General features: G+C 38.5%; 1 protein-coding gene across 5 annotated transcripts in view; it reads left to right on the top strand.

Annotated features, from left to right (window-relative positions):
* Positions 1-25,969, top strand: part of LOC140910300 (uncharacterized) — a 118,584-nt gene that overhangs the window by 77,356 nt on the left and 15,259 nt on the right. For 4 of the 5 annotated variants that reach the window (XM_078852458.1, XM_078852455.1, XM_078852456.1 and 1 more), the window contains 10 exons: positions 520-543; positions 1,955-1,999; positions 4,684-4,728; positions 5,020-5,100; positions 7,505-7,567; positions 9,679-9,729; positions 10,053-10,079; positions 13,887-13,967; positions 16,914-16,967; positions 25,844-25,897. In XM_078852458.1, coding sequence (XP_078708584.1) covers positions 520-543; positions 1,955-1,999; positions 4,684-4,728; positions 5,020-5,100; positions 7,505-7,567; positions 9,679-9,729; positions 10,053-10,079; positions 13,887-13,967; positions 16,914-16,967; positions 25,844-25,897 — 525 coding nt within the window. Of the gene's footprint in view, positions 1-519; positions 544-1,954; positions 2,000-4,683; positions 4,729-5,019; positions 5,101-7,504; positions 7,568-9,678; positions 9,730-10,052; positions 10,080-13,886; positions 13,968-15,660; positions 15,697-16,913; positions 16,968-25,843; positions 25,898-25,969 lie in introns of all 5 variants that reach the window. The other variant, XM_078852457.1, reaches the window with a different exon arrangement.

The raw sequence follows: 25,969 nt of genomic DNA, 5'->3' as shown, positions 1-25,969 counted from the left end.
CTATCTTTGAAACACAAAAAATTACCAATCTAACTATTTTCCCTTTTTCCATTATGAAAATATTGATCTGCCCCTCCTCCAAATGTTTTAAATGGAGCTGAAGTTAAGATGGCTGATATTGTGGATCAGCAACTTGGTTTGTGTACCGTTATTACTACCTGCATCACAGCTCTGGGAATTGTATTTGTTAATGACACCGAACCAGCAGAGACCTCAAAATATTGGGCAAAATAACAGCTCTTAGAACAGGAGAGGTGTGGAAGATTAATATATAGCTATGTATAGGAGCCAAAAGTTTTCCTCCATCAAATTCTACTGTTGTTATGGTACATCTTATTTGGACCTGAAAATTTTATAGCCAGAGCCTGTAGTCTTCACTTATATAAAACTCCAATGTAAGATACAGATCTCCCAGACACAGCACAGATTCTGTGAAGTTCATTATTAAACAAGTGAAATATTTTATTTCAGTATTCACATCTGATAACATTGTCTTTTGTTAATATATTTTGCCAACAGAGGATTACCACCCTAACTGTCACGGTAATTCTTACTGCATGACTTATTGTGCTTTGTAGCTATTTTATTCTGTGTAGTTGCATGTTCATAATTCAGCTGATTTAGGATGTATCTTCATTCATCTGATTTTGACCCAGTTCATCATCATGTATGTGTCTGTTCACTAAATTTTTCCTTACAATGAACATATTGTTGAAAACTAGGGCCAGATTCTTTTCCTATCGAATAATGACAAAACTCCATTGATAGAAGTGCAAGACAGATTAGACATGTAAGGTTCTGAGTATTGCTGTCTCTGTGCACCAGATCCTTCATTTGCTCTGTTCTCAAATCTCTCATTAATTTAAATGGGCGTTCTGAGTGTGCAAGAAGTATAGGATTGGGCACCAGTTAACTTTCTGTTGTCAGCCTTATTTTTCAGGGTAGACAGTTCAGTTATTTTAAATCATATTGGGTGAAAACTTTACACAGAAGTTCACCTTCCCCCCTCCCCCTAAAAAGTAGCCTATTTCAGTTTATAAGCAGGAATACAGGAGAGGGATTTAGTGTGATGATTTCTCCTTCTCTTTCTTGTCAGACACTGTTAAAAGAACTTGTCATATGAAATACTGAAATTTTCCAGTACCTACAGCTCACATCCTGCAGAGTGCGGAGTATTTTCTATGCCTTGCACTCTCACTGACTCCCACTGGAGGTTTATACACATTGGGCCAGAGTTTTTGACTTCACTAGAAACTTAGGGGACCCAGTGTGTCATAGGACACACTTAGAATTTTGCAGAATTAGGCTCCAAAGGAGCTGCAGATTTGATCAAATTAATTTATTCCCTTTTTTGTTTAATTGTTTATCTCTAACATTTTCATTAGGCCTGTTTTGCCATCTTTGTAAATGTTGTTATAATAGTGATGGAATTTGTGTGTTTTTAGTGCATCCCCCATTGTGCAGCTTTTCAGAACAGTAAGCAATCATATAGGCTGTTTCTGCTACAGTTGCTAGCCAAAAGGGGATGAGTTAATGACTCATGACCTCATCCCACAAAGCACTGAACATAGGAGTTTGTCCATTGATTTCAGTAGGCTCTGATGCCAGCTTTACATTTTTCGTACTTTGGGATTCAGTCTTGTTCCCACTGAAATCAATGGAAGCTTTGCCATTTCCATCAATAGGAGCAGCAGCCCCTTCATAAGTTCAAAACCATAACCATGAAATGTTATTTTAACACAGGTTTTTGTGACTCCATATTGTCTGTTGAGAGTTGTCATAAATTAACAACCTGTTTGTAGCTGGTGTTGGTTCTTCCCGTGTTAATAAAGTTTTCTTAAAAAGACTGGTTGTGTTTTTAACAATGGTGACGTTCACACTTATGTGTATCTGATATGTTCTGCAAGAGCTTAGATGGTTCAAAGCTAACAGATTTTTCTGTTTCTGTGTCTAGGGTCCACCAGGGCCACCCGGACCTCAAGGAGCACAAGGACCAAAGGTGATCTTTCTTAGTTAACACATCCTCTTATAAAAGTCCAGGAATTCACTAGCAGAGCTGGGTGAAATTTTTTGACTAAAACTTTTTTCCAGTGAAAAATGTAGATTGAATGACACTATAACATTTTGCAAATTCATGTTGATTTTACCGAATTGTTTTGGTCAGAAAAGAAGCTAAACAAAATTCTATAAAAATTGAAATGTTTCATTTTGAGATTTTCTAAATGAAATGTTTCAACTTTTTTATTCAAATTACTTTTCCTCTCAAAATTTTCTTTAATTTTTTTAATGAAAAAAATGCTCAAAAATGAAACAAAATGTTTTATTTAACCCAAAATGATTTTTTCCAATTTTTCAAAATTGCCAGTGAACGAAAAAATGTTATATGTACGGTCCAATTTTCTGCTTATTTATTTGCTTACATACGTGGTTCATTTATATATAAAATATACTGCATAGACGAGCATATACACTTGAAATATTACATGATGGGACTAATATCATGATATGCATCTTAATTAGTATAAAATGTTTATTTCAATATATGTACACTTTTGGTTGGGTGTTGTGCATTGATGCCCAATAGAAAATCACCCATGCTCAGCCAATGTGGTGCACTGCTGGTGTTCCCTCCCAACTCTGCATTGAGGTTGCTCTGTAGGCCTTCTGCTGTGGAGGAGGGTCCCAAGGTATGGCCTAGTGGTCAGGGAGGGTGATCCACATACTTTTAGAAATAGCTACTTCACCAGACAATGGCTCCCATGCACACAGCAACATCCAGATTGTTCACACTCTTGGCTGGCAGAAATAATCTGCACTGGGGGCTGTACATGGAAGTGCTTGCCAAAATATGGGGACAGATTAATGCAGCTTTTGTATCATATATATGCACCAGAAAGAGAAAAACACTGATTCCTGCAGCACGCTATACTGCTGCTCCAAAAAGGAACAGCATATTCTACTCCCCTGACTTGCCACCAAGATCAATATGTGCACAGGGTGCCAGGAGACTGGCTGCAATCCCAAGCCAACTGATCCCATCTCTTTGGTGCTGTGGAGCATTATCAGGCCAACACCATATATGGCATTCAAGACAACTAAGACCATATTCTGCCTTGTATTTGCAGGGATATGCAAGAGTGGAGGAAGTTCCCTTTTCCACTCCAGTAAACCCACACAAAATAGAACAGAGTCTAGCTGTCTGTTTCTCTGTCTACATGTATTTTTCATATAGAAGATGTCTTATTAGCTAACATTTATTAATTGCAAAACAAAATTTGGTTAAATTTGAATAGTCTCTATATTTTCTGTATGATGATGCACACATTAAAGTGCAGCATATAGGAGCTGTATGCTATGCATTTTCCAAATGGGGCTCTGTTTATACAATCTAAATCATGAATTGCTTACACTTACAAAGGGGTTGTTTTTTTTTAAAGCAGAATATGTTGAGTGAACAGTGGATCCTCCCTAAGCTGGTGCAGGATAGCTAACCTATCCAGATAGGATTAAATAAGAGATAATTATTGTAGTTCTTAAGAGCTTATCATATAATGTATCCTCCAGAATATCCTGTTTGGGTAGCAGCAAACTCTCTCAGTGATTATGAGCTCTCATGAAGAGCAAATACTCTCTTGTGCAGCCCACACTGGAAACAATGCCATTTGTTTTAAATTTATGATGCATCCCATCCCATGATATCATGGGAAAATGCATTATTTTTGGTTTATCAAAAATTGTTCTTGCATTTAAAGGTTTTTCACCAAATGCCAGTATAGATGTAAGTGAGTCAATGCAAGCATTTGTGAGAAAATACTGTCTTTCTGGTTTTCACAAACTGTTGAGGGACAGTATATGTGAGGGCATAGAAAGACATTTCAGTAGGATCTGTGTAGCCTACAGAGTCTCTGCAGATCCCAGTCAGGGGTGGGTTTCTGAAACTCTGGGGCTACAGTTGCAGAACGTGGCTTCCTTGTCAAAGAGGATACTTTCCCCCTCAGAAATAGCCAAGGTAAACCAGAATTCAGCCTTAAAGAGGTTGGAACCAAAGATCCGACCCCAACTCCCCTATATGTCATCTCCTCCCTTGGGAATGACATTCAGGAATCAGGGCATCTTCCCACATTCTACTGGGGTAGGGAGGCTCTTCCCTGGTTGACTGACACAATCAGATTAGCCAGGCAAGAAATCAGAAAGGGTCTGAGTCGTCCATATTTATTCACCCAGGCTGCAACATTGTTGAGCATCCTAAACCACTGCTCATGAGCTTAATCTTATGTTCATTGGTGTGAATGACAAACTCCCATTTGACTTTAATGGTGCAGAGTGGGTGTTTTTTGGGAGGATGGTGGAATTTTTCTCCTGTGTAAGTCAGCCAGTGTGCAGTCAATTTATACCCCTTTCTGTGCCTTATACAATCTAGTTGGGCAGGGCCCATTGTAAGTATTCTGTGTATGTAGATACTGTAGCAGATAAACTTCCACAACAAGTTTAACAAGATGACATGTCTCTCTCCTATTCTCTGCAGTGTAATATGCAGCTACGTCATTCATTGTGCTGTCGTGCACTGCTAAGGTGTGGGGTTTGGGGTATTACTGACCAACATAATTTACTTAGCACAGCATAATCTCTCCAATAATTGGAGTAATAAGGGAAGATAACGCAATTCCACCTTATGTCTTACAGGGTGAACCAGGATCCCAAGGAACTCCAGGAGCTGAAGGGGAGCAGGTACATCATGAGTACATCACCTAGGGCCAGACCCTATGAACAATTATGGCTTTTTTTAGAAATAATGTTACTGTACATTGTGGAAGGGGTGGGCTTTAGAATTCATAGTCACATGACATGGCCATATGTGACACATGCAGTGACTATGCAGTGATGCAATAATAAATTCATACCTATCAGAGGCAAAAAGTTACTCTATGTTTTACTGGTTTATCCTTAAACAAATCCAGGATTTTATTGATATGTGAGCATTGTATAAGTCATTTTCATGACAAAGATATGATTTTTCAGGGTCCTAAAGGCTCAAAGGGGGACGTGGGTGAGTCTGGCATGCCAGGAGAAAAGGGAGGAATTGGACTTCCAGGCTTACCAGTAAGTTTGCAAAATCAATTTAATTTAGCTGAAAGCTAATTTGGGTTTTTTAATGATATCTTCCACATTTGGTAATTCTTAAGTGTTTGTACGTTTCAGAAGTAGCAGAAAACATAAAATGAAAGTGTTAGTAGTTCCATTTCTAGACTAGGAGGAGGCATGAATAATAGACCAAAAGTTGTTTGCCAGAACTTTTCATTCTATTTATGGGCAAATAAAATGTGGAAAGATGTAGATTAACTGGTATGCTGAACAAATTTATTTGTCCATTGTAAGAGTCATCAATCACAGCAGTGCTTTGACAAAAATAAATGTGGTAACATTCAGGAGAAATGAGCTGCTTGATTACACAAGAAATAGCTTGATACCGGGAATCTCAGTGGCTGACTCATATTCTTGAAGGAGAGAAAGTCTATTTTTGTGTTTATAGAAGGATTTTAAATCTATATAATATATGCTATGTATATTTGTTTGGGGGGGGTGTATGTGAGTGTGTGTGTGTATATATGTATATATATACATACAGATACTAGGGCTGTCAAGCAATTAAAAAAATTAATCGGGATTAATCGCGTAATTAATCGTACTTAAACAGTAAAAGAATACCATTTATTTAAATATTTTTGGATGTTTTCTACATTTTCAAATATATTGATTTCAATTACAACATAGAATAAAAAGTATTTATATTTATATTTATTTTTGATTACAAGTATTCACACTGTAAAAAAACAAAAGAAATAGTATTTTTCAATTCACTTAATACAAGTACTGCAGTGCAATCTCTTTATCATGAAAGTTGCACTTACAAATATAGAATGAGGTACAAAAAACCTGCATTCAAAAATAAAACAGTGTAAAATTTTAGAGTCTGCAGTCCACTCAGTCCTACTTCTTATTCAGCCAATCGCTGAAGTTTGTTTACATTTTCAGGAGACAACGCTGCCCGCTTCTTGTTTAATGCTTCAACCACCATTCCAGGGGACATGCATCCATACTGATGACAGGTTCTGCTCGATAACAATCCAAAGCAGTACTGTCTGACACATGTTCATTTTCATCATCTAAGTCAGGTGCCACCAGCAGAAGGTTGATTTTCTTTTTTGGTGGTTCGGGTTCTGTGGTTTCCACATCGGAGTGTTGCTTTTTTAAGACTTCTGAAAGCATGTTCCACACCCTGTCCTGATCAGATTTTGGAAGGCACTTCAGATTCTTAAGCCTTGGTCCAGTTAGAAATCTCACATTGGTACCTTCTTTGCGTTTTGTGAAATCTACCGTGAAAGTGTTCTTAAAATGAACATGTGCTGGGTCATCATCCGAGACTGCTATAAGATGAAATATATGCAGAATGCAGGTAAAACAGAGCAGGGGACATACAGTTCTCCCCCAAGGAGTTCAGTGTCAGATTTAATTAACGCATTTTTTTAATGAGTGTCATCAGCATGGAAGCATGTCCTCTGGAATGGTGACCAAAGCAGGAAGGGCCACACGACTGTTTAGCATATCTGGCATGTAAATATCTTGCAATGCCAGCTACAAAAGTGCCATGCGAACACCTTTTCTCACTTTCTGGTGACATTGTAAATAAGAAGAGGGCAGCATTATCTCCTGTAAATGTAAACAAACTTGCTTGTCTTAGCTATTGGCTGAACAAGAAATAGGACTGAGTGGACTTGTAGGCTCTGAAGTTTTCCATTGTTTTGTTTTTGAGTGCAGTTATGTAACAAAAAAAATCTACATTTGTAAGTTTTGCTTTCAAGACAAAGAGATTGCACTAAGTACTTGTATGAGGTGAATTGAAAAATACTATTTCTTTTATCATTTTTACAGTGCAAATATTTATAATAAAAAATAATACACACTTTGATTTCAGTTACAACGCTGACTACAATATATATGAAAATGTAGAAAAACATCCAAAATATTTCATAAATTTCAATTGGTTTTCTATTGTTTAACTGTGCAATTAAAACTGCAATTAATCATGATTAATTTTTTTGATAATTCATTAATCATGAATAATGTGTGTATACACACACACACACACACCCCTCCACAATGTATAATGAAATCAGTATATTACAATACAAAGAACTTTTAATAAACTCCTTGCTATCTGCTCTATCTATATTTTTAACCATGCAAGTTAAAATTAATATTTGTAATTGTTTGATAGTCTAGTGCTTACTGGCTATTATCATGGGATTTTGCAATAAGCGTACATTTATAAAACATGGTGTCAAGTATGAAAGTCATGACAGTTAGAGATACAATTCCGTTACAAGCAAAACTTTTATTATGAAAAGCATAAATATTTAATTACAAAAATGTTCTTTTCTCTACAGTGAATTCAATTGTTAATAAGACAGAAATTGTTTAATAACTCTTTATAATGATTTTATAGGGAGCCAATGGTATGAAAGGAGAAAAAGGAGATGTTGGTTTGCCTGGTCCTCAAGGTCCTTCTGTAAGTCTTGCCATGCTATTGTGATGTGCTCATTATTGTGGCAGTGGTTCTCCACCTTTTCATTCTGAGGGACACTTCATATGAGAGAAAGGGGGACCTTCATGGATGATCTCTCCTACCAACCCCAACAGTTCCCTACTTTTGGGTTGTTTAAATGTTTCACTCTATGATCTACCACGGTGGGCAAGGGAGACCACTGATGGACAATAATTTGAGAATCACTGCTCTATACAGACTTCTGGAAAGTAGGTCACTAGTTTACTAACTTAGCCCTATACTATGTTTTAAAAACTATATAAGAATCCAGACCCCCTACATAAGTCATTGACAAAACTCCCATTGGCTTCACTGAGAATAGAAACCATCCCTTCTTGTGTTGAATCATAGAGAGATAAGACAGAGAGTTAAGACTGATGGGAATTTCTTGTCTCAGCAATCTGTTTATCTATCTATCAGCCTTGTACAGTGAGTACCAGATCTCCAAAGGGCTATAATGATAGTAAGCCCCAATCCAAAGCCCATTAAAGTCAAATGAAGGACTCCCATTGATTTGGTTGAGCATTATATCCGGTCCTTAATGGCTTCAGGGGTGCATCTTTACTGGCATGAATAGTCCCACTATTCATGGAAATATTCAGAATTACTCACATGAGTAAGTGTTTGCAGTATCAGACATGTATGTGGCTCTTCAAAACATTTTACAAACATAAATAAAAACCTCACACAAGGCTCCTGTGATATAGGTAAGTACCATTAGCTCAATATTATAGATCATGAAACTGAAGCAAAGAGGTTAAGCATCGTGTCCAAGACAACAGGCAGCCAATATTAGAGCTAGGATAAGAATTCAAGAGTTGCTGGCTCCCTGTCCTGGCATCTCTAGATCCCATTTCTCACTACAGAGCACAAATGTCTCAATCTAGCTCTGAAGGGAAAATCAATTAGTTTCTTTCCAACATTATGTGTGTGTGGAACTCAAAGATCTTGCTGAATTTCCTAGTAGTGTTTTTGTAAAAGGCTTATCCCCCAGAGAAAACAGCCATGGCAATCGTCCTTGTTTTCTTTTCCATCCTACTCCTCTCCACTTCCAGGACAGATTCCCACCATCCATTATCAACCCTTCTCTCTTCGTCCTATTTTATATTTTAAAACCTGCTTTGTTGACACCACACTTAACCTCAGGTTTGGCTAGAAAAGTGATTAGCGCTATATGTTAATCCCTAGAACTGGCTGTGCTGCTCGGCAGCCCTCCTGGTAGCTCTCAGTACTGCTCTCATAAGTCACAATTCATAGCTATTTTGGATTGAGCCCCGTGTGAGAAGTGGTGTTAAACATTATAAATACCAGAATGAAATTCTTATTTCTGGATTTGGTGGGATCAGTAAAGTAAACCAGCATGTAATGAACACATGCTGAAAACTGAAGAACCTGATTACCTGTTGTAATGACTTCATCATTGGGATTAAGCCTGAACATTTGTGCAAGTAGTGCTTGTTGGACTAAATCAAATAAAAAGGGAGGAAGAGGGCAATCTAGATATGTCCCAAGACTTAAGGTAAATTGTTTAGTTTTATCTCCATTGATCAGGATTGGAAAGGAACCAGGGAATGGCATCACAGCATTCTTCGCTATTCCTGTAGTATATAGATTGCAAGTATAGCAGGGAATATGTACCAGAAAATAAAAGAGCCAACAGCATTTGAAGAAGTTTACTACTAGCTAGTGTTTTAAAGTTATCTAATGGTTTGAGTGGAGGACTGGGAGTCAGGAGACCCTGTATTCTGTTTGTAGCTCCGCATCTGACCTGAAGTATGACCTTGGACATGTCATTTTTTTCTCTCTGTACCTCAGATACTCCGTCCATTAAGTGCGAATAATAGCCAAGTCTGAGAAGCACTCCAAGTACAAAGCTAAAGATGCCATATATATGTGCAAGTTATGCTGTTACTTTTTAAAGTGCTCTCCAGCAACTGCAGCACTCTGCAGTATTCTTCATCTGAATGGTGACAAACGATGTTAGCAGAGAGCTGGGGAGAAAGAGTCTGACTTCCTGTATTTACAAGGGAGATCCCTTCACTACATGAGCTAATGACATCATTTTCTATATGTAGATCATAGGACCCTCAGGACCACCAGGGCCGCATGGGTCACCAGGCCCTATGGTAAGTCTTTCTTTCCCTCTCCACATTGTAATGCTTGCTTAATAAAAGTGCTGAGAGTACATGACTATTAGAGATGGACCCAAGCCCTGGATTTTGGACCTGTATTTGGATCCTAACCCAAAGTTCTTAGGAAGTGGAGAAATTAATTGTGGGTATAAATGTGTTTCCCTGTTTTGTTCCCCCAGTGGGGTACTTAGCGGTGCAATTATTTATATTGGCACTTGCAATTTATTTTGTAAAAAGAAAAATGCAGGTGCAACTTGTACCTAGAAAAGGCAACAAACCTTTATTTTCTTCATTAAAGATGGAATCTTTATTTTCAGGGACCCCATGGACTGCCTGGCCCAAAGGTAAATGAATAATTGCCTGGATTCCTTAAATCTGTAATGTGCCATGCTATGTTCTTTGTTAACCATAGTGAAGCATGCATCTATGTTGTGTCCTTTGTCTCATTTATTTGTGAAATATTTCTGATACTCTTAAGCCTTTAAGCAGATACTAAAGTAAAAGTTAAAGGATATTTTTGAATTGTAATAATTTATGATGATTGCTTGTGTGTGTTACACATGAGCATAAATTGGACTAGATTTTTATAATTATGATTATGAACTGGTATTAAAATTACCTAGCCTCCTGTTTGCTGGTGAGAGTTTCATGCTATTCTAATTAGTGATTTGCAATTGCCTTAAATTACGCTTTAGAACACAGAGGATGAGTGTGTTGTACATGGAGGAGGAGAAATCAAATAAACTGGTTTCCAGATATGCCTCTTTTCCTCTTCCTCTGCTCTCTCTCCCATCTCCTAGGCCTTCCAACACAAGTTCACCTTCCTTCCAACAGTCCCCACTAGGAGTCCCACACCAGGCATCAGTATATATCTTAGTGCTGCTGGAAACACTCCCTCATCCCTAGCATAGAATGTGCGCATGACACATACCCCAGAAACCCTGCAAAAGTTTTAGACAACAGCCAGTTTCCTGAAAACATGGATGATTTTGGAAAGATTAAAAGAAACCATGGTTTAATTTGTATTTTAATTAAATTAACACATTAGTTCAAAAATTTAGTATCACACTCAAGCATAATGAATCCTGTAACAACCATTTTAATCATTACATTTCTCTTTTCATATTCAGCTTTCTAAAAAAGGATTATTTGGTTTTTGAGGTACGGGGGATGAGATAGAAATATCCCTTTTTAAAGGTTTGAGTCACAGTTAGACTATGTCAAACTTTGCCTGGCATTGGAGGCTTGGTTCAGTAATGATCTTCTGAAATCAGTTCTATTTAGGGCTATCAAGCGATTAAAAAAATTAATCATGATTAATCGCACTGTTAAACAAGAATAGAATACCATTTATTTAAATATTTTGGATGTTTTCTACATTTTCTACATTTTCAAATATATTGATTTCAATTACATCACAGAATACAAAGTGTACAGTGCTCACTTTATATTTATTTTTGATTACAAGTATTTGCACTGTAAAAAAACAAAAGAAATAGTATTTTCAATTCATCTAATACGAGTACTGTAGTGCAATCTCCTTATCATGAAAGTTGAACTTACAGATATAGAATTATGTACAAAAAACCCTGCATTCAGAAATAAAACAATGTAAAATTTTAGAGCCCGCAAGTCTGCTCAGTCCTACTTCTTATTCAGCCAATCGCTAAGACAAGCAAGTTTGTTTACATTTGCAGGAGATAATGCTGCCCGCTTCTTGTTTACAAAGTCACCTGAAAGTGAGAACAGATGTTCCCATGGCACTGTTGTAACCGGCGTCGCAAGTAATTTATGTGCCAGATGTGCCAAAGATTCATATGTCCCTTCATCCTTCAACCACCATTCTAAGGGACATATGTCCATGCTGAAGATGGGTTCTGCTCGATAACAATCCAAAGCAGTATGAACCGACACATGTTCATTTTCATTATCTGAGTCAGATGCCACCAGCAGAAGGTTGATTTTCTTTTTTGGTGGTTTGGGTTCTGTAGTTTCAGCATTGGAGTGTTGCTCTTTTAAGATTTCTGAAAGCATGCTCCACACCCTGTCTTGATCAGATTTTGGAAGGCACTTCAGATTCTTAAACCTTGGGTTGAGTGCTGTAGCTATCTTTAGAAATCTCACATCAGTATGTTCTTTGCGTTTTGTGAAATCTGCAGTGAAAGTGTTCTTAAAATGAACAACATGTGCTGGGTCATCATCTGAGACTGCTATAACATGAAATATAAGGCAGAATGTGGATAAAACAGAGCAAGGGACATACAATTCTCCCCAAAGGAGTTCAGTCACAAATTTAATTAATGCATTATTTTATTAACGAGTGTCATCAGCATGGAAGCATGTCCTCTGGAATGGTGGCCGAAGTATGAAGGGGCCTCCGAATGTTTAGCATATTTGGCATGTGAATGACTTGCAATGCTGGCTACAAAAGTGCCATGCAAATGCCTGTTCTCACTTTCTGGTGACATTGTAAATAAGAAGAGGGCAGCATTATCTCCTGTAAATGTAAACAAACTTGTTTGTCTTCGCGATTGGCTGAACAAGAAGTAGGACTGAGTGGACTTGTAGGCTCTAAAGTTTTCCATTGTTTTTGAGTGCAGTTATGTAACAAAAAAAATCTACATTTGTAAGTTTCACTTTCATGACAGAGATTGCACTACAGTACTTCTATGAGGTGAATTGAAAAATACCGTTTCTTTTGTTTATAATTTTTACAGTGCAAATATTTGTAATGAAAAATAATATACCCTTTGATTTCAGTTACAACACAGGCTAATATATATATATGAAAATATAGAAAAACATCCAAAATGTTTAGTAAATTTTAATTGGTATTCTGTTGTTTATCAGTGCGATTAAAAACTGTGATTAGTCACGATTAATTTTTTTAATCGCAATTAATATTATTGAGTTAATCGTGTGATTTAACTGTAATTAATTGACAACCCTAGTTCTATTCCAGCTTAGCACCTGTCTTTCTTCGGACTTTTGACCTGAGAGTCAAGTTTTTGTAGGATTTCTGCTTCCAAATGTCAGGAAAGGGACAAAGCATGGATATGTCTATTTAAGCTGGAAATTACAATTTCCAGCTCCATTGCAGAGACATCCATTCACTCAAATGGAGGAAGAATAGAGAAATGGCTCCTGTTTTAAGGCAGGGACAAAAGAGACATCACTGAAAGCAGAAGCATAGATTAAATTCTTTTATGGTTTGTTTGTTTGTTTGTGAGAAACCCTGGGAGCAGGGCACCGTCCTTCGCACAGAGAAAATCCTATGCATTTCCATTTCTCACTGGAAGCAGGTATTGTTAGCACCCTGAGTTGTCTATAGAGCCACCATGCTGTGGTAGTTTTACATAGTGTGAAGATGCCTTTACACATACCCTAGGTTCACCATTATTCACTTCACCATTTTTAATAGAGTGATGTCCAAGTAACTAGATAATCTCAATCTTTCCACAACATCTTTTGTTCTACTATAAATAGTTTTTTTGTGAGATCAGTGAAGAATGGACCCCCAAAATGCATTGTCCCCATACAACACACTGCTCCTCTTAATTTCCTGTTTAACTATGAGTGCTTAAAGGTTTAAAGTATCTTTACATAAGACTGTGTTGCAAATTCCAGTTTGTCATTGGAAGAGAATGTACTTCCACACAAAATGCACCTTTCTGCAGATCTCACTGCAGAAATCAATTATTACTAATCTGAACTAAATACAATCTCTAATATTCTTGTCTAAGGTTTTTCTTTTCTTTTGAATTATCAGTCTATGACAGAAACGTGTGGGCATAGAGGAAACTCAGGAGGCAGGAAAATTACAATTGACCCCACATGAGACAAATACTTCAATAATTATTTAGAAGTGAGTCAGGAAAGTTTTACACAGCAGTTTCTTGTATTATTTCAACACACAGTTGTATTTAAAATGACCAGTCATTGTCTATTGTATATTTTAGCACAGGTCAGTACAATATCTCCATGTAAATTGCCAATAATCTGTGAATGCTGAATTAGTACCTTACACTGAAAAGAACTGGCTTTTGTTTTGAACTGGAATTTGCAGCTACATCTAAGACTGGCTCTCTTCTGTCCCAGCTTAACTACCCATTATAGCACCAAAAAATTGGCATTTATACTTTTACATTTAGGGTGAACCAGGGTTAAATGGTCTTAAAGGATTGAAGGGTGAACCAGGTCAAAAGGGTGACAGAGGGCCCCTTGGTCTTCCAGTAAGTAAAAAAACTATTCAATTTCAGTGCAAATCACAGACTTTTTCTCTCTACTTTCAACCAACAAATCTGGTTTACTCAACAGCATTTATAAACCTCTATCATGTTGGAGCAGAACATCAGTCTTGTTTTGTTGTATCTAGAGTCTGTACCATTGTCCAAAGTCACATCCTGTAACACACAGTGCTGTCAGTTTCTTTTTGTCACGTGTCAGTGGACAGTGTTAATAGCCTCACGAGGATGCTGTCAGCCCCATTACATTAATCATGTTGTGATTTCAATGTTGTGTGGTGTTTGCTTTAAAAACGTGGTTTTATCAAACACGTTGTGTTTTAATTTCGATGTATCCTCAGTGATATTTCATTGAAGAACTGCCACTAAAGTGGGAGGTTTGCCTGAGTCAGGACTGAGTAAAATTTGAGTAAAGACCTTGGGAATTGGCTTCTAGAATTTTAAAACATTCCCCATTCAGCCAGAGATGCTGGATTTTTTGTTTGGTTGTTTGTTTGTACTTTTGCCTTGTACTGTTCAGAACAGTTTTCATTATAGGTACTTGGCATAAATTGATCTTAAAGGGACATAATTGACTTAAAAATCACATTTCCATTTGAAAATTTTGTCCCAAGAGACACCAGAGCTGAAAGTGATTAGAAGAAAAACAATATATTTTATGTTTCCTTTGTGCATTTGACAGCAGTTTGTGAAAAGTCAATTTAACTGTTTTCCACTTTATAGTCAATCTGCTTCCCCTGTTGTTGTGTAGATATTGTGCGCAGCAGCATTTAAAAAAAGATCAGAAAAAATCTGGTCAAAAGTTTTTAAAGATTTGCAGAGAGACTCTGAGGAATGTCACCTTTACCAGAAAGATTTTAGTGTCTTTCAGTGAAACTAGCAATTTTCAAGTTGACAAAAAGTCCCTTTGATAATCCAGCAAATAGTTTCCAGTATACCAGTCTTATGTTATTCATATAAAATCCACCAGGGGTCAGCCAGTCCCTGAGGATGTTAAACTGAATAGCCCAAAGTGCAATGCATATCTGCACTTCCAGCCTGGAATTAGATCCAATGTTCGTGAACATGCGCTACAATTGTAATTTGCTGGTAAAAACAGGAAACGTCATTGTCTCCTGGGCTCTTGAAAACGAATAAAACCATTGTAATGAGGGCCAAGATTTTGTTGGTGATGTAACACAATTTTCTTCAGCTTAAACTCTTCTTATCGATGTTAAAAAATGTAAAATGTAAAATGTATATTTTAATTTCATTGCAAAGTAGAGTAGTCAGTATTGTCAGTATTTTATAATTCACATTAGACAACTTGTTAGTTAATTTATAAATTAAGTATATGCATATTAAAGCACAAGAAACACCATAATGTCTGATGTTTGTAACACTAATATATCTAGGGCCTCATTCTGATCTCAGGTACGCTGGTGTAAATCAGGAGTAATTCCATCAGGTCTGTGATGTTACATCAGTGTAAAACCAATGTAACTGAGATCAGAATCCGGCTCTTAATGTTGTATGTAATTTTTTAACTAACATATTGTAATAATGTAATCCTCATTCCAGAACCCCGTAACAGCTTATATTCTGTGTTTAAGTTATGTTTATTCATCAACACCACTTACTAATCTCACATTCTTGTCATTCATGTTATACCCATCATCCATGCTTCCACCTAATCATACAGGGAGCATCTGGCTTAGACGGAAAGCCAGGACCCCGGGTGAGTCCCTTGCATTCCTGTGTCATGCTTTGCTACTGAGTCTATGTGTTTCACAGTGGTCCTATTTGCCTAGTTTATACATGTGACTTACATGGAATGAGGCAAAATTTATCAAGCAACTTACATGATGCTGAATCTGAAGAAAGTCTTGGTACTGGTTAGCAGTGGGGGACAGGTAGTGGCGTGCTCTATAGATGGGGCTCTGAATCTTAATGTATTATGGGGTGAAATTTTGGTTGGAGCTGGCCTAGTTTATATAGCTGTACAGGAAAATCTGTTAAAACGGGGACATGGCTCAGAATATCTAAGTATATTCATCTTCTTTCTGAGCTTTATGTTCATCTTGGATTTACATTGGCCTTGGAAATTGTAGCTTTGTCACTGAGACTAGCTTTCAAATCCCATGTAAGGAGAACTGCCATTTGAATGAAGCATGCTGTATATCTTCCTTTTCCTGTCTTTTATTTGTACTGTTCCGTCTGACTTCAGTAGTGGAAACCATGCCATGCTTGAAACATCAATTCTGAGCTGAGAAAGCAACAACAAGAAGTGTAAAAAGCAATAGTTTCACTAGCGCTTGTTCTACTTGGTAAAATTAGGCTTCTCTGTATAATCTGAAGCCCTGATGAGTTTTGTACTACCTTCACAAGACCAGGTAATACGGAGTCTGTGAGAGTGGTGCAAAACTTCGACAACTTGATGTTGAGCCTTTTGATATTTACAACAAATGTTAACTGCTGTGGCATTTATAATGATGAAGAAGGAAGGGGAAAAGTGAAGGAACAACATAGCTATGTATTTAAAGGCCTCGTTAAGCCTGTCATTCGTCATTATGGCCTCTTATATTTAATCTACACAATTTTTAGTATAAACTTCCTTGTTTAACCCTTTAACTCCTAGTGGCAGAAATTCACTCTACATTTTAAAACCTTTATTAATCTGTTGATTTAAAGCAATAAAGTACAAACCAATTAGATGAAAGATGAGCTACATACATCATAGCTAATAGTTTATAGATGGGATTTTCAAACCCCCTAGTGGATTTGGATGCCCAATTCCCAGCATCATTAAGATTTGACAATCTCAACCTATATTTTCAGCCAGTGGGAGCTGAACTGATCCTAAGGTAGTTCCTGACCAGAATAAATCTGCAATTAAGAACCGCTAACAGATTTCAGGGCATTTGTTTTTCACTACTTGTTTGTTTAATCTTTTAGGGTATGGATGGCCCAGTCGGTCCACATGGCCCAGCAGGTCCTAAAGGAGATAGAGTAAGTACACATTATTCAGATGTTTCTCCTTATGAAGAAAACATTGTGGCAAAATGTTGTTCTAAAACTAATGACACGCACAAATGTTAGTGAGCAGAATAGTACCTCCTGTGTTTAAGGGTCAGACTTCCTAAAATAGTTTAAAGTGCATTTTTAATCTGAAACATGTAAAAATAGCACCTTCTTACTCATATGATCTACTCCCTGAGTGTATTCAGTCATATCTGCTTAATTTAGTTACTCAAATAAGTTTTTATTGCTTTTCATTCCTGTTAAAACCTGCCGCGGTCACAAAGATGAGAGGAAGGGAGGTGAATGCTAGTCCTTCTTGTGCAGCAGCAGGAGAATTGTTTCCTGTGTTTCAGTCAGTTACAACAAGGCAAAGATATTGACAATATGCATCGCTAAGGGTATGATCTAAAACAGAGGTCTCCAATCTGTGGGGTGCACCCCCCCTGGGGGGGCACAGAGAAACGTTTGGGGGTGGGGGTAGCTGCTCAAAATAAAGAAGGACAAATCTAGAGTCATCCTAATAGTTGCAACCTGGCCCAGGCAAAGATGGTTTCCTTATCTGATGTACTTTGCCATTTGCTTACCAATCACTGTCTAGGGCCTTCTGTCTGGATAGGACTAAACCCTTCAGAAAGACCTCCAAATTGATGTCTTGCTTGCAGGTAGATTGAAAGGGCCTGCAGTCTCTAATCAAAGACTTTCTACGTGAACAGCTGACTGCATTAATTCTTGCTATGAATCTGGTAATATTCAAGCACCTACGGACATACATACTCACTCTACGAGGTCCATTTCCACCTCTACGGCATTTCTCAAAAACATACCCATTATTGGAATATGTAAGGCCACTACTTGGCTTGTCTGCATACATTCGCTGAACACTACGCAATAGCTCACGACTCAGCTTCTGATACTGTGTTCGGCTTGGCTGTACTTTCTTCCATACTGGACTCAACACTGAAGCCCCCTCTGCCTTAAGGGGAATTGCTTGGTAGTCACCTAGTGTGGAGCACCTGAAGGGACACTACTTGAAGAAGAAATAGTTACTCACCCTGTGCAGTAACTGTAGTTCTACAAGATGTGTGTCCCTATGGGTGCTCCGCTACCACTACCTGCCTGCCTTCCCCACTGCTTTGGAGTTCTCTGCTATAAGGCTTCACAGTAGAGAAGGAACTGAGGGTGGTTTGCCCACGCAGTGCTATACAGCAATGGCACAGGGCAGGAGACTGACAAGCATACATGTGCAGGCCAGATGGACACTGCTATGAGAAATCTCTAGCGCACCTAAAGTGGAGCACTCTTGGGGAGACATCTCAGAGAACTACAATTACTGCAGGATGAGTGACCATTTGTAAGTGCCATACTACATCAGTGAGGCGGGCTTTAAACTAGGTTCACCGGGGGAAGGAGACCAAAGCCCTGAGGTAAGTGGGGACCTGGGATACCGGGAGGAAGCACGAGCAGGAGAGCGCGAAAGGGGTGGGCTCCTGCCTCATCCTAAGAAAGCAGGACAAACAGCAAGTTATCTCAAGTGCCTATACACAAATGCAAGAAGCCTGGGAAACAAGCAGGGAGAACTGGAAGTCCTGGCACAGTCAAGGAATTATGATGTGATTGGAATAACAGAGACTTGGTGGGATAACTCACATGACTGGAGTACTGTCATGGTTGGATATAAACAGTTCAGGAAGGACAGGCAGGGCAGAAAAGGTGGGGGAGTTGCACTGTATGTAAGAGAGCAGTATGACTGCTCAGAGCTCCAGTATGAAACTGCAGGAAAAACCGGAGAGTCTCTGGATTAAGTTTAAAAGTGTGAACAACAAGGGTGATGTCGTGGTGGGAGTCTGCTATAGACCACCAGACCAGGGGGATGAGGTGGACGAGGCTTTCTTCCGGCAACTCACGGAAGTTCCCTGGTTCTCATGGGAGACTTCAGTCACCCTGATTTCTGCTGGGGGAGCAATACAGCGGTGCAGAGACAATCCAGGAAGTTTTTGGAAAGCGTAGGGGACAATTTCCTGGTGCAAGTGCTGGAGGAACCAACTAGGGGCAGAACTCTTCTTGACCTTCTGCTCACAAACTGGGAAGAATTAGTAGGGGAAGCAAAAGTGGATGGGAACCTGGGAGGCAGTGGCCATGAGATGGTTGAGTTCAGGATCCTGACACAGGGAAGAAAGAAGAGCAGCAGAATACGGACACTGGACTTCAGAAAAACAGATTTTGACAACCTCAGGGAACTGATGGGCAGGATCCCCTGAGAGAATAACATGAGGGGAAAAGGAGTTCAAGAGAGCTGGCTGTATTTTAGAGAATCCTTATTGAGGTTACAGGGACAAACCATCCCGATGTGTAGAAAGAATAGTAAATATGGCAGGCAACCAGCTTGGCTGAACCGTGAAATCCTTGCTGATCTTAAACACAAAAAAGAAGCTTACAAGAAGTGGAAGATTGGACAAATGACCAGGGAAGAGGATAAAAATATTGCTCAGGCATGCAGGAGTGAAATCAGGAAGGCCAAATCACACTTGGAGTTGCAACTAGCAAGAGATGTTAAGAGTAACAAGAACGGTTTCTTGTTAGCAACAAGAAGAAAGTCAAGGAAAGTGTGGGCCCCTTACTGAATGAGGGAGGCAACCTAGTGACAGAGGATGTGGAAAAAGCTAATGTACTCAGTGCTTTTTTTGCCTCTGTCTTCACGAACAAGGTCAGCTCCCAGACTACTGCACTGGGCAGCACAGCATGGGGAGGAGGTGACCAGCCCTCTGTGGAGAAAGAAGTGAAAAGCTGGAAGAGCACAAGTCCATGGGGCCGGATGCACTGCATCTGAGAGTGCTAAAGGCGTTGGCGGATGTGATTGCAGAGCCATTGGCCATTATCTTTGAAAACTCTGATGACTGGAAAAAGACTAATGTAGCACCCACCTTTAAAAAAGGGAAGGAGGAGGATCCTGGGAACTATAGGCCAGTCAGCCTGGAAAAATCATGGAGCAGGTCCTCAAGGAATCAATTCTGAAGCACTTGGAGGAGAGGAAAGTGATCAGGAACAGTCAGCATGGATTCACCAAGGGCAAGTCATGCCTCACTAATCTAATTGCCTTCTATGACGAGATAACTGGCTCTGTGGATGAGGGGAAAGCAATGGATGTGTTGTTCCTTGACCTTAGCAAAGCTTTTGACACGGTCTCCCACAGTATTCTTGCTGACCACACATTCATCTACTTAGGTTGTAGGAGATGCTTCTGTTGTTCACTAACAAAGAGGAATCCAGGGTAATGGGTATTTTGCAATCACAGATCAGGAAGAAACTAGTAAGACTCCTGCATTCTGAATGTTGCACAGAACAGGTTTTTGGTCAGTTTCATTGTCTTGTGTGCCTAGAATGATGGAGAAAACGGAGAAAGCAGAAGACAGTGTGATTTGATTGTGTACATGCACAATATCAAAAAGCTCAGTGCTCCATAGTTATGACTGCTGAGTCATCCAGCGAGGAACAGGGATTTTTACAGTTCTTGTTCTTAGAGGAGCTGAGGGGTGTCCTCAAAATCTGGAAAGCATCATTTAATTATCACTGTTTTTTAAGGTAGAAGCTAGGAACTGAGCCTGTTCCCATTGAAAATCCGTAGGAAATTTCCTATCGATTTCAGTCTAAATAAGATGGGGGCCAGGCATTTTAACTATGAGCCTGTCAACCTTAACGCCACTTTAAATTTGCAGAAAAAAACAAAAGATGATACTTGATACTGACTAAAATCTCCTAGGAGTCACAAACCCAGAATTACGTCTGTTTGGATTTCTAACAAACAGCTGTGGTAACACTATTTCAGACCTGCCATACTGAAGTCATTGCTATATGGCCTGGATCCAATTTGCTTTAACAGCAGCTCATCTGAGACAGATCTGCATGACTTGAGGATTCATTTTTGCAAAAATATGTGGTGAGATATAAGATGTAGACATGTCCTATAGTCCAAAGCAGGTACAGTAGCTAATGTTGCCACTCAGTTTAGTTTAATGGTCTTGAGGGCCCTAGCTTATTTTTTGTAGGGGATTACATTACTCAAGTCTTCTTTGAAAGAGAGACATCTCTGTGTAGTGTAAGAACATAAACATGAAGAGCCACGCGTTAAGCAGCAACTAGAGAACTCCCTAATCAAGAAGTTCCTATGTTTATTAAGCTCCTTGCTGTGACACATCCCGGTCTTCTCTGGTAAACTGTGGAGGACCAAGAATTCTGTAACCACTCCAAACCTTTTTTAAAAAAGAGAAAAAAAAAAGAGTGAAAAGATTAAAACTTAAATTATAAACCATGTTTTTTTGTTCTCTGTTTGTGAAGTTCCCAACACAATGGGGTCCTGGTCCATGATTAGGGCTCCTATGCACTACAGTAATATAAATAACAAATAAAACTAATAATAAATCAATTAAATGATGGGGGGTGGAAAGAAGTTTTTTTGTAGGTGACAGGCTTGCAGAGCTCCTGCCTGAATAATTATTTAATGCTGTTGGGGTTTTGCTGTGGCATTTGTTATGAGTCGGAGTGCCTAGACTTTTGTAAAAATGTCTTTTTAAACTATTTAAATTGAAATAAATAATAAATGCACTATCAGCTATTTTAATGCATCGTTACAATTTGCACATGCACTTATTGAGCTTCTGTATGCAAAAACAGGAGCACAAACATTTTGTCCTTGGACCTCAACTTCTACATTTCAAAATAATGGGCCATAGTATGGCTGCTGGATATCATGGTACAGGATCAAATTTTGTCCATGATGACAACTAAATCTTTGGTTCAGGAACAGAAGCTAGTGTTAAGTTGGAAAGGCTATGCAGATGTCTCAAGGTGAAATGTTGAGGAAGGGTCAGTTGCAAATACAAAGTAAATTGTAAATCCACATATTATACTTATAATTTGGAAAGCTAATCTCGCTTTTTAAAAGACACTGTAGTTGAGTGCAGATTTAGGACTCCTTAAACGTTTCAGGGAGCAAGGAAAATCAAATTAAAATATAATTCCAAATTAAAATTCCCTTAACTATATGGATTCATTTTTGTATATACAGATTTTGGGCAGTGATGGAGTCACTTGATCTAATAACATTTACCATTCTGTGGCATGTGGCAGAAGGAACATTGTCCAGATCTGAATTTTTTCGAGTTTAGCTATTTCACTAGAATATCAAACACTGACTACTCCTATTTAGATGGAGGCAGTGTGATCTAAAGAACTGGTTCAGGGGACTCCAAGACAGGAAATTATCTAATGCTGGATCTGGCAATAATTCACTGCATAGTCTTGGTAAAGTCATTTAATTTCTCTTGGCCCAATTCAATTCTGGCATAAGGGAATACAACTCCCATTGACTCCAGTCAGAGTTGCACCTATTTAATCCAGAGCTGAATTTGATGCTCTTTGTCTAAATTTCTCCCTCTGTAAAACTGGGATGGTGATAATTGCCTAACCACCCTATATGGTTTTTGTGAGAATAGTGCTTTAAAAATGTAAGATGTTGTATAAGCTTTGCAAATTATTATCATCTGTTTTATGGGAATATAATACTCTCAGATGACCATGGGCAGCATTTCAGGATGACACTTTGTGCACAATGATATATTTGTATGTGATGCTTCTTGTTGTAAAAGAGATATGACAATGAATTAAAATTTGTAAAACACTTTGATATTCTGGTATGAAAGGTGCTACATACATTCACATTTTTATTAGTACACTGAAAATATCAGCATTGCCATTTCACCAGGAACTGCAGGAGTTTTTACTACAGCCATCTCTGCTTATATTTTAATGATTTTTCTAACCAAAAATGGAATTGATTGTTTAATAATAGATATAAAGGCTGGCTGGAAGCCTTAACAACATCTAATTTACATTGTCTGTTTGCCAGTAAACTCTATTTTACCTCTGGACAATCAAACATTTTGGAGTATTTGTATTTTATATATTCCCTATGGCTAATCATCCAATAACTAATGTAAATTTCAGCGATAATGTTGTCAGACAAAACGGCTTCTCCAGTCTCTTATTAGTTCTTGAAAGGTCTTGAAAGGTCTTGAAAGATTCACACTTAATGAAATAGGAATTGCAAGGGATTCTCATCTGTATGGCAAAGTTTTGTCTCTGAACTTAGCTCTTTTCAGGACCTCAAACATGTGGCTTGCCTAAAATTTCTGTCACTAAAGACATTCAGAATATGTTAGTGTTTCTGACAACACATTTATTTATTTAAAAATCTTCTCAGTGGGGTGGTCTCATGAGATCTCCATCTAGTTTGTGTGCAGGTTCTAGGGAGACACCAAATATAGTGTTGTTCCTGCAAATACAGTACTTCAGCACAACACAGAACAACATAATTCAGGACACTGGATCTAAAATGGCAGGAAACAACACTGAAGAGCGACAAATTGTTACTTTTGCACTGGCAAGATTCTGAAAATAAAAGATTAAGAGTTTCTTAAAACTAGACTGTGAAAGTCTGTTTCCGTGAAGCAAGTAGTTTATTTCACTGTTCGGGGCAGCAATCCCAAAAGTCTTCCCCCCCCCCATCCTTAATCCATCCTAATCCATAGCCACTGATAGCATGAGCCCATGTTCCAAACACCTTTCTGCAGGTGCTTCACATTGGAGGTAGAAAATCTGTAGGGTACATATCCAGTTCGATCCTTGTGTATAATAGATGGGATGACTTCCCTGAACTGATTTGCCAAACCCTTTGCCAGTATTTTTATGTCTACCATATGTTTAGCAATGGTACGGGCCTATTTTGAGAGGACTCCATATGGTCTAGATCAAAAGGACATTAACTAGTCTTGATGAATCTCAAATATGGATCAGAGAACTTTGTAGCTGTTATATTAAGTAGGTTAGCAAATCTCTTAGCTTCTTCTGGCAGAAAGTGCTGAGGCCCCAGGGGATTAATTTTGTAAATCAGCTGTTACTTCTAGTACCTCCTGTTGTTTTACAAGGGTATCTAGTCTCGCTGCCTAGTCAGAAACAGTTGGGAGATCAACGGAATCAAGAAAGACCTTAATCGGACACTTAGTCTCATCCAAACTGCGGCACATATAAGGAGCTATAATCTTCATCAAAAAGTAAAGTATCTAAACTTGATCAAATGTCAGTCCCCCAATGCATCCTTTGTTGCTGGGATTATTAAACAAGAGATTCTTTCAGCTATTTTTTTTTTCTGAAGCCTCCTTGCTGTTACTACCCAAGCAATATAATTTACACTTCAGTGGTACATTCTCAGAGCAGTGCACAGGGATTCATCCATGACTCCCAAAGATAACACACACATCTAAATCTGTGCTTTTAAAGTGTACCCTTTCTATTAATAATGGATAATAAATAATCTAGATTTTTAGAGTACATTTCACCAAGAGGCAGACAGTTCATCTACCACTGAACTGTAGTAATGTCTGGGATGGAACATGGTGTCTTTCCATGCCGGGAACATTACACGAAAGCTTTGTTTGTATTAAGGAAAAGAAGTGAAAAAGATACTCAAGCGACACTCCAGGGGGAACCTAGTCAAACAAGAAGCCTTGAAAACTGTACGTGACCAGGACCTCTCTTTTCCGTCTCATGTAAAACACAACACCTCTAGCAGCACAGTCCCACCAAAAGGCTATGCTGGAGTGTTGGTTCAGTACTCAGTGAGAGGGAAGAATACCATGGAAAGCAAACCTTTCATTATTTACTGCAGCAGGCTTGATGTTTCTTGGAGTCTCCCATCTCGTTGCTCCCCAGGCATATCTATGTTTAGCGTACATGATTTAACATGATCACCACCAGAGGTCCTGCAGCAGCACTGATGCAGAGCCATGTGTCAGCTAATTTGAAAGGTGTTTTTTTTCTGTCAGTCACCTTGAAAAACACTAAGCCCAGTATGGATTCCAACCTTACATTTGTTTTCTAGAGATTTCGTTTCATTCTGGAAATGCTTCCTCTGGACTGGCTTGTAAAAAGTGATGTGCATAGTTGCTTTAACAGCACCCCTCTTTGGAAACTCTCTCTTCTTCCATTGACTTCAGTGGGGAGTGGGATCGGACTCTCGGTGAGAATCACTTCCGTTTGTCTCACCATGGGTTAGAATTTTTATTTAATGTATCTGAGCAGCTAAATGTATGGCTCTACATATGGTATGGTCTTCACAATATTACTGTTAATAATATTGCCTGTTACACACAAGCCTTGGTTGACAGTAATTTTGTGGTTCATCATAGCAAATCTCAGCTGTTTAGCCAGAGTGGGATGCAAGGTGTTGAGCACCCAGAGCTTTCATTACAGTATTGGGCTCCTCCTGAAGGCCCAGTACTCCAGCTGCTATGAGCTCACAGCGCTGGCTGGAAGTTAATAACACTGAATAAGTTAATAACACTGAATGCATCCAATGAAGTGAGCTGTAGCTCACAAAAGCTTATGCTCAAATAAATTTGTTAGTCTCTGAGGTGCCACAAGTCCTCCTTTTCTTTTTGCAGATACAAACTAACACGGCTGCTACTCTGAAACTGGATGTTTAGCGACTACATACATTTTTGGAACTAAACAAACTACACAAAATAGTATTAATACATGATAATGTTTACCTTTATCACAGTTGCCATTTATCATACTGTACTGGCTTATCTTTAGTTGCCCAGAAAGAGATACAATCAGTGTGTCTGAACATAGGAATATACAGCCCTGTCATTTTCATTTAACTATTTACTGAAAATCAGATTTGCAGATATTATCCAGACAAAGGATTAGAGATAAATAGGCTTCCACTTTTGAGCAAGAGGGATTATTTTAACACGAAGAGACTGTTTGTGATTGAATCAGATGTGTGTTTTTAACCTTTTTCCTAGGGTGAAAAGGGAGCTGTTGGTGACCCTGGACCCAGAGGACCATATGGTTTGCCTGTAAGTTGCATGGAACTTGTACACATTGCAACTTTCACCACTCCTTGATTAAACTTTGCTGTATTTTATGAC

Source organism: Lepidochelys kempii, chromosome 4 (assembly GCF_965140285.1).
Source record: "Lepidochelys kempii isolate rLepKem1 chromosome 4, rLepKem1.hap1, whole genome shotgun sequence".
NCBI lineage: Eukaryota > Metazoa > Chordata > Testudines > Cheloniidae > Lepidochelys > Lepidochelys kempii.
Note: the sequence above shows the minus strand (reverse complement) of the source record. Positions and strands in the feature narration are given on the sequence as shown.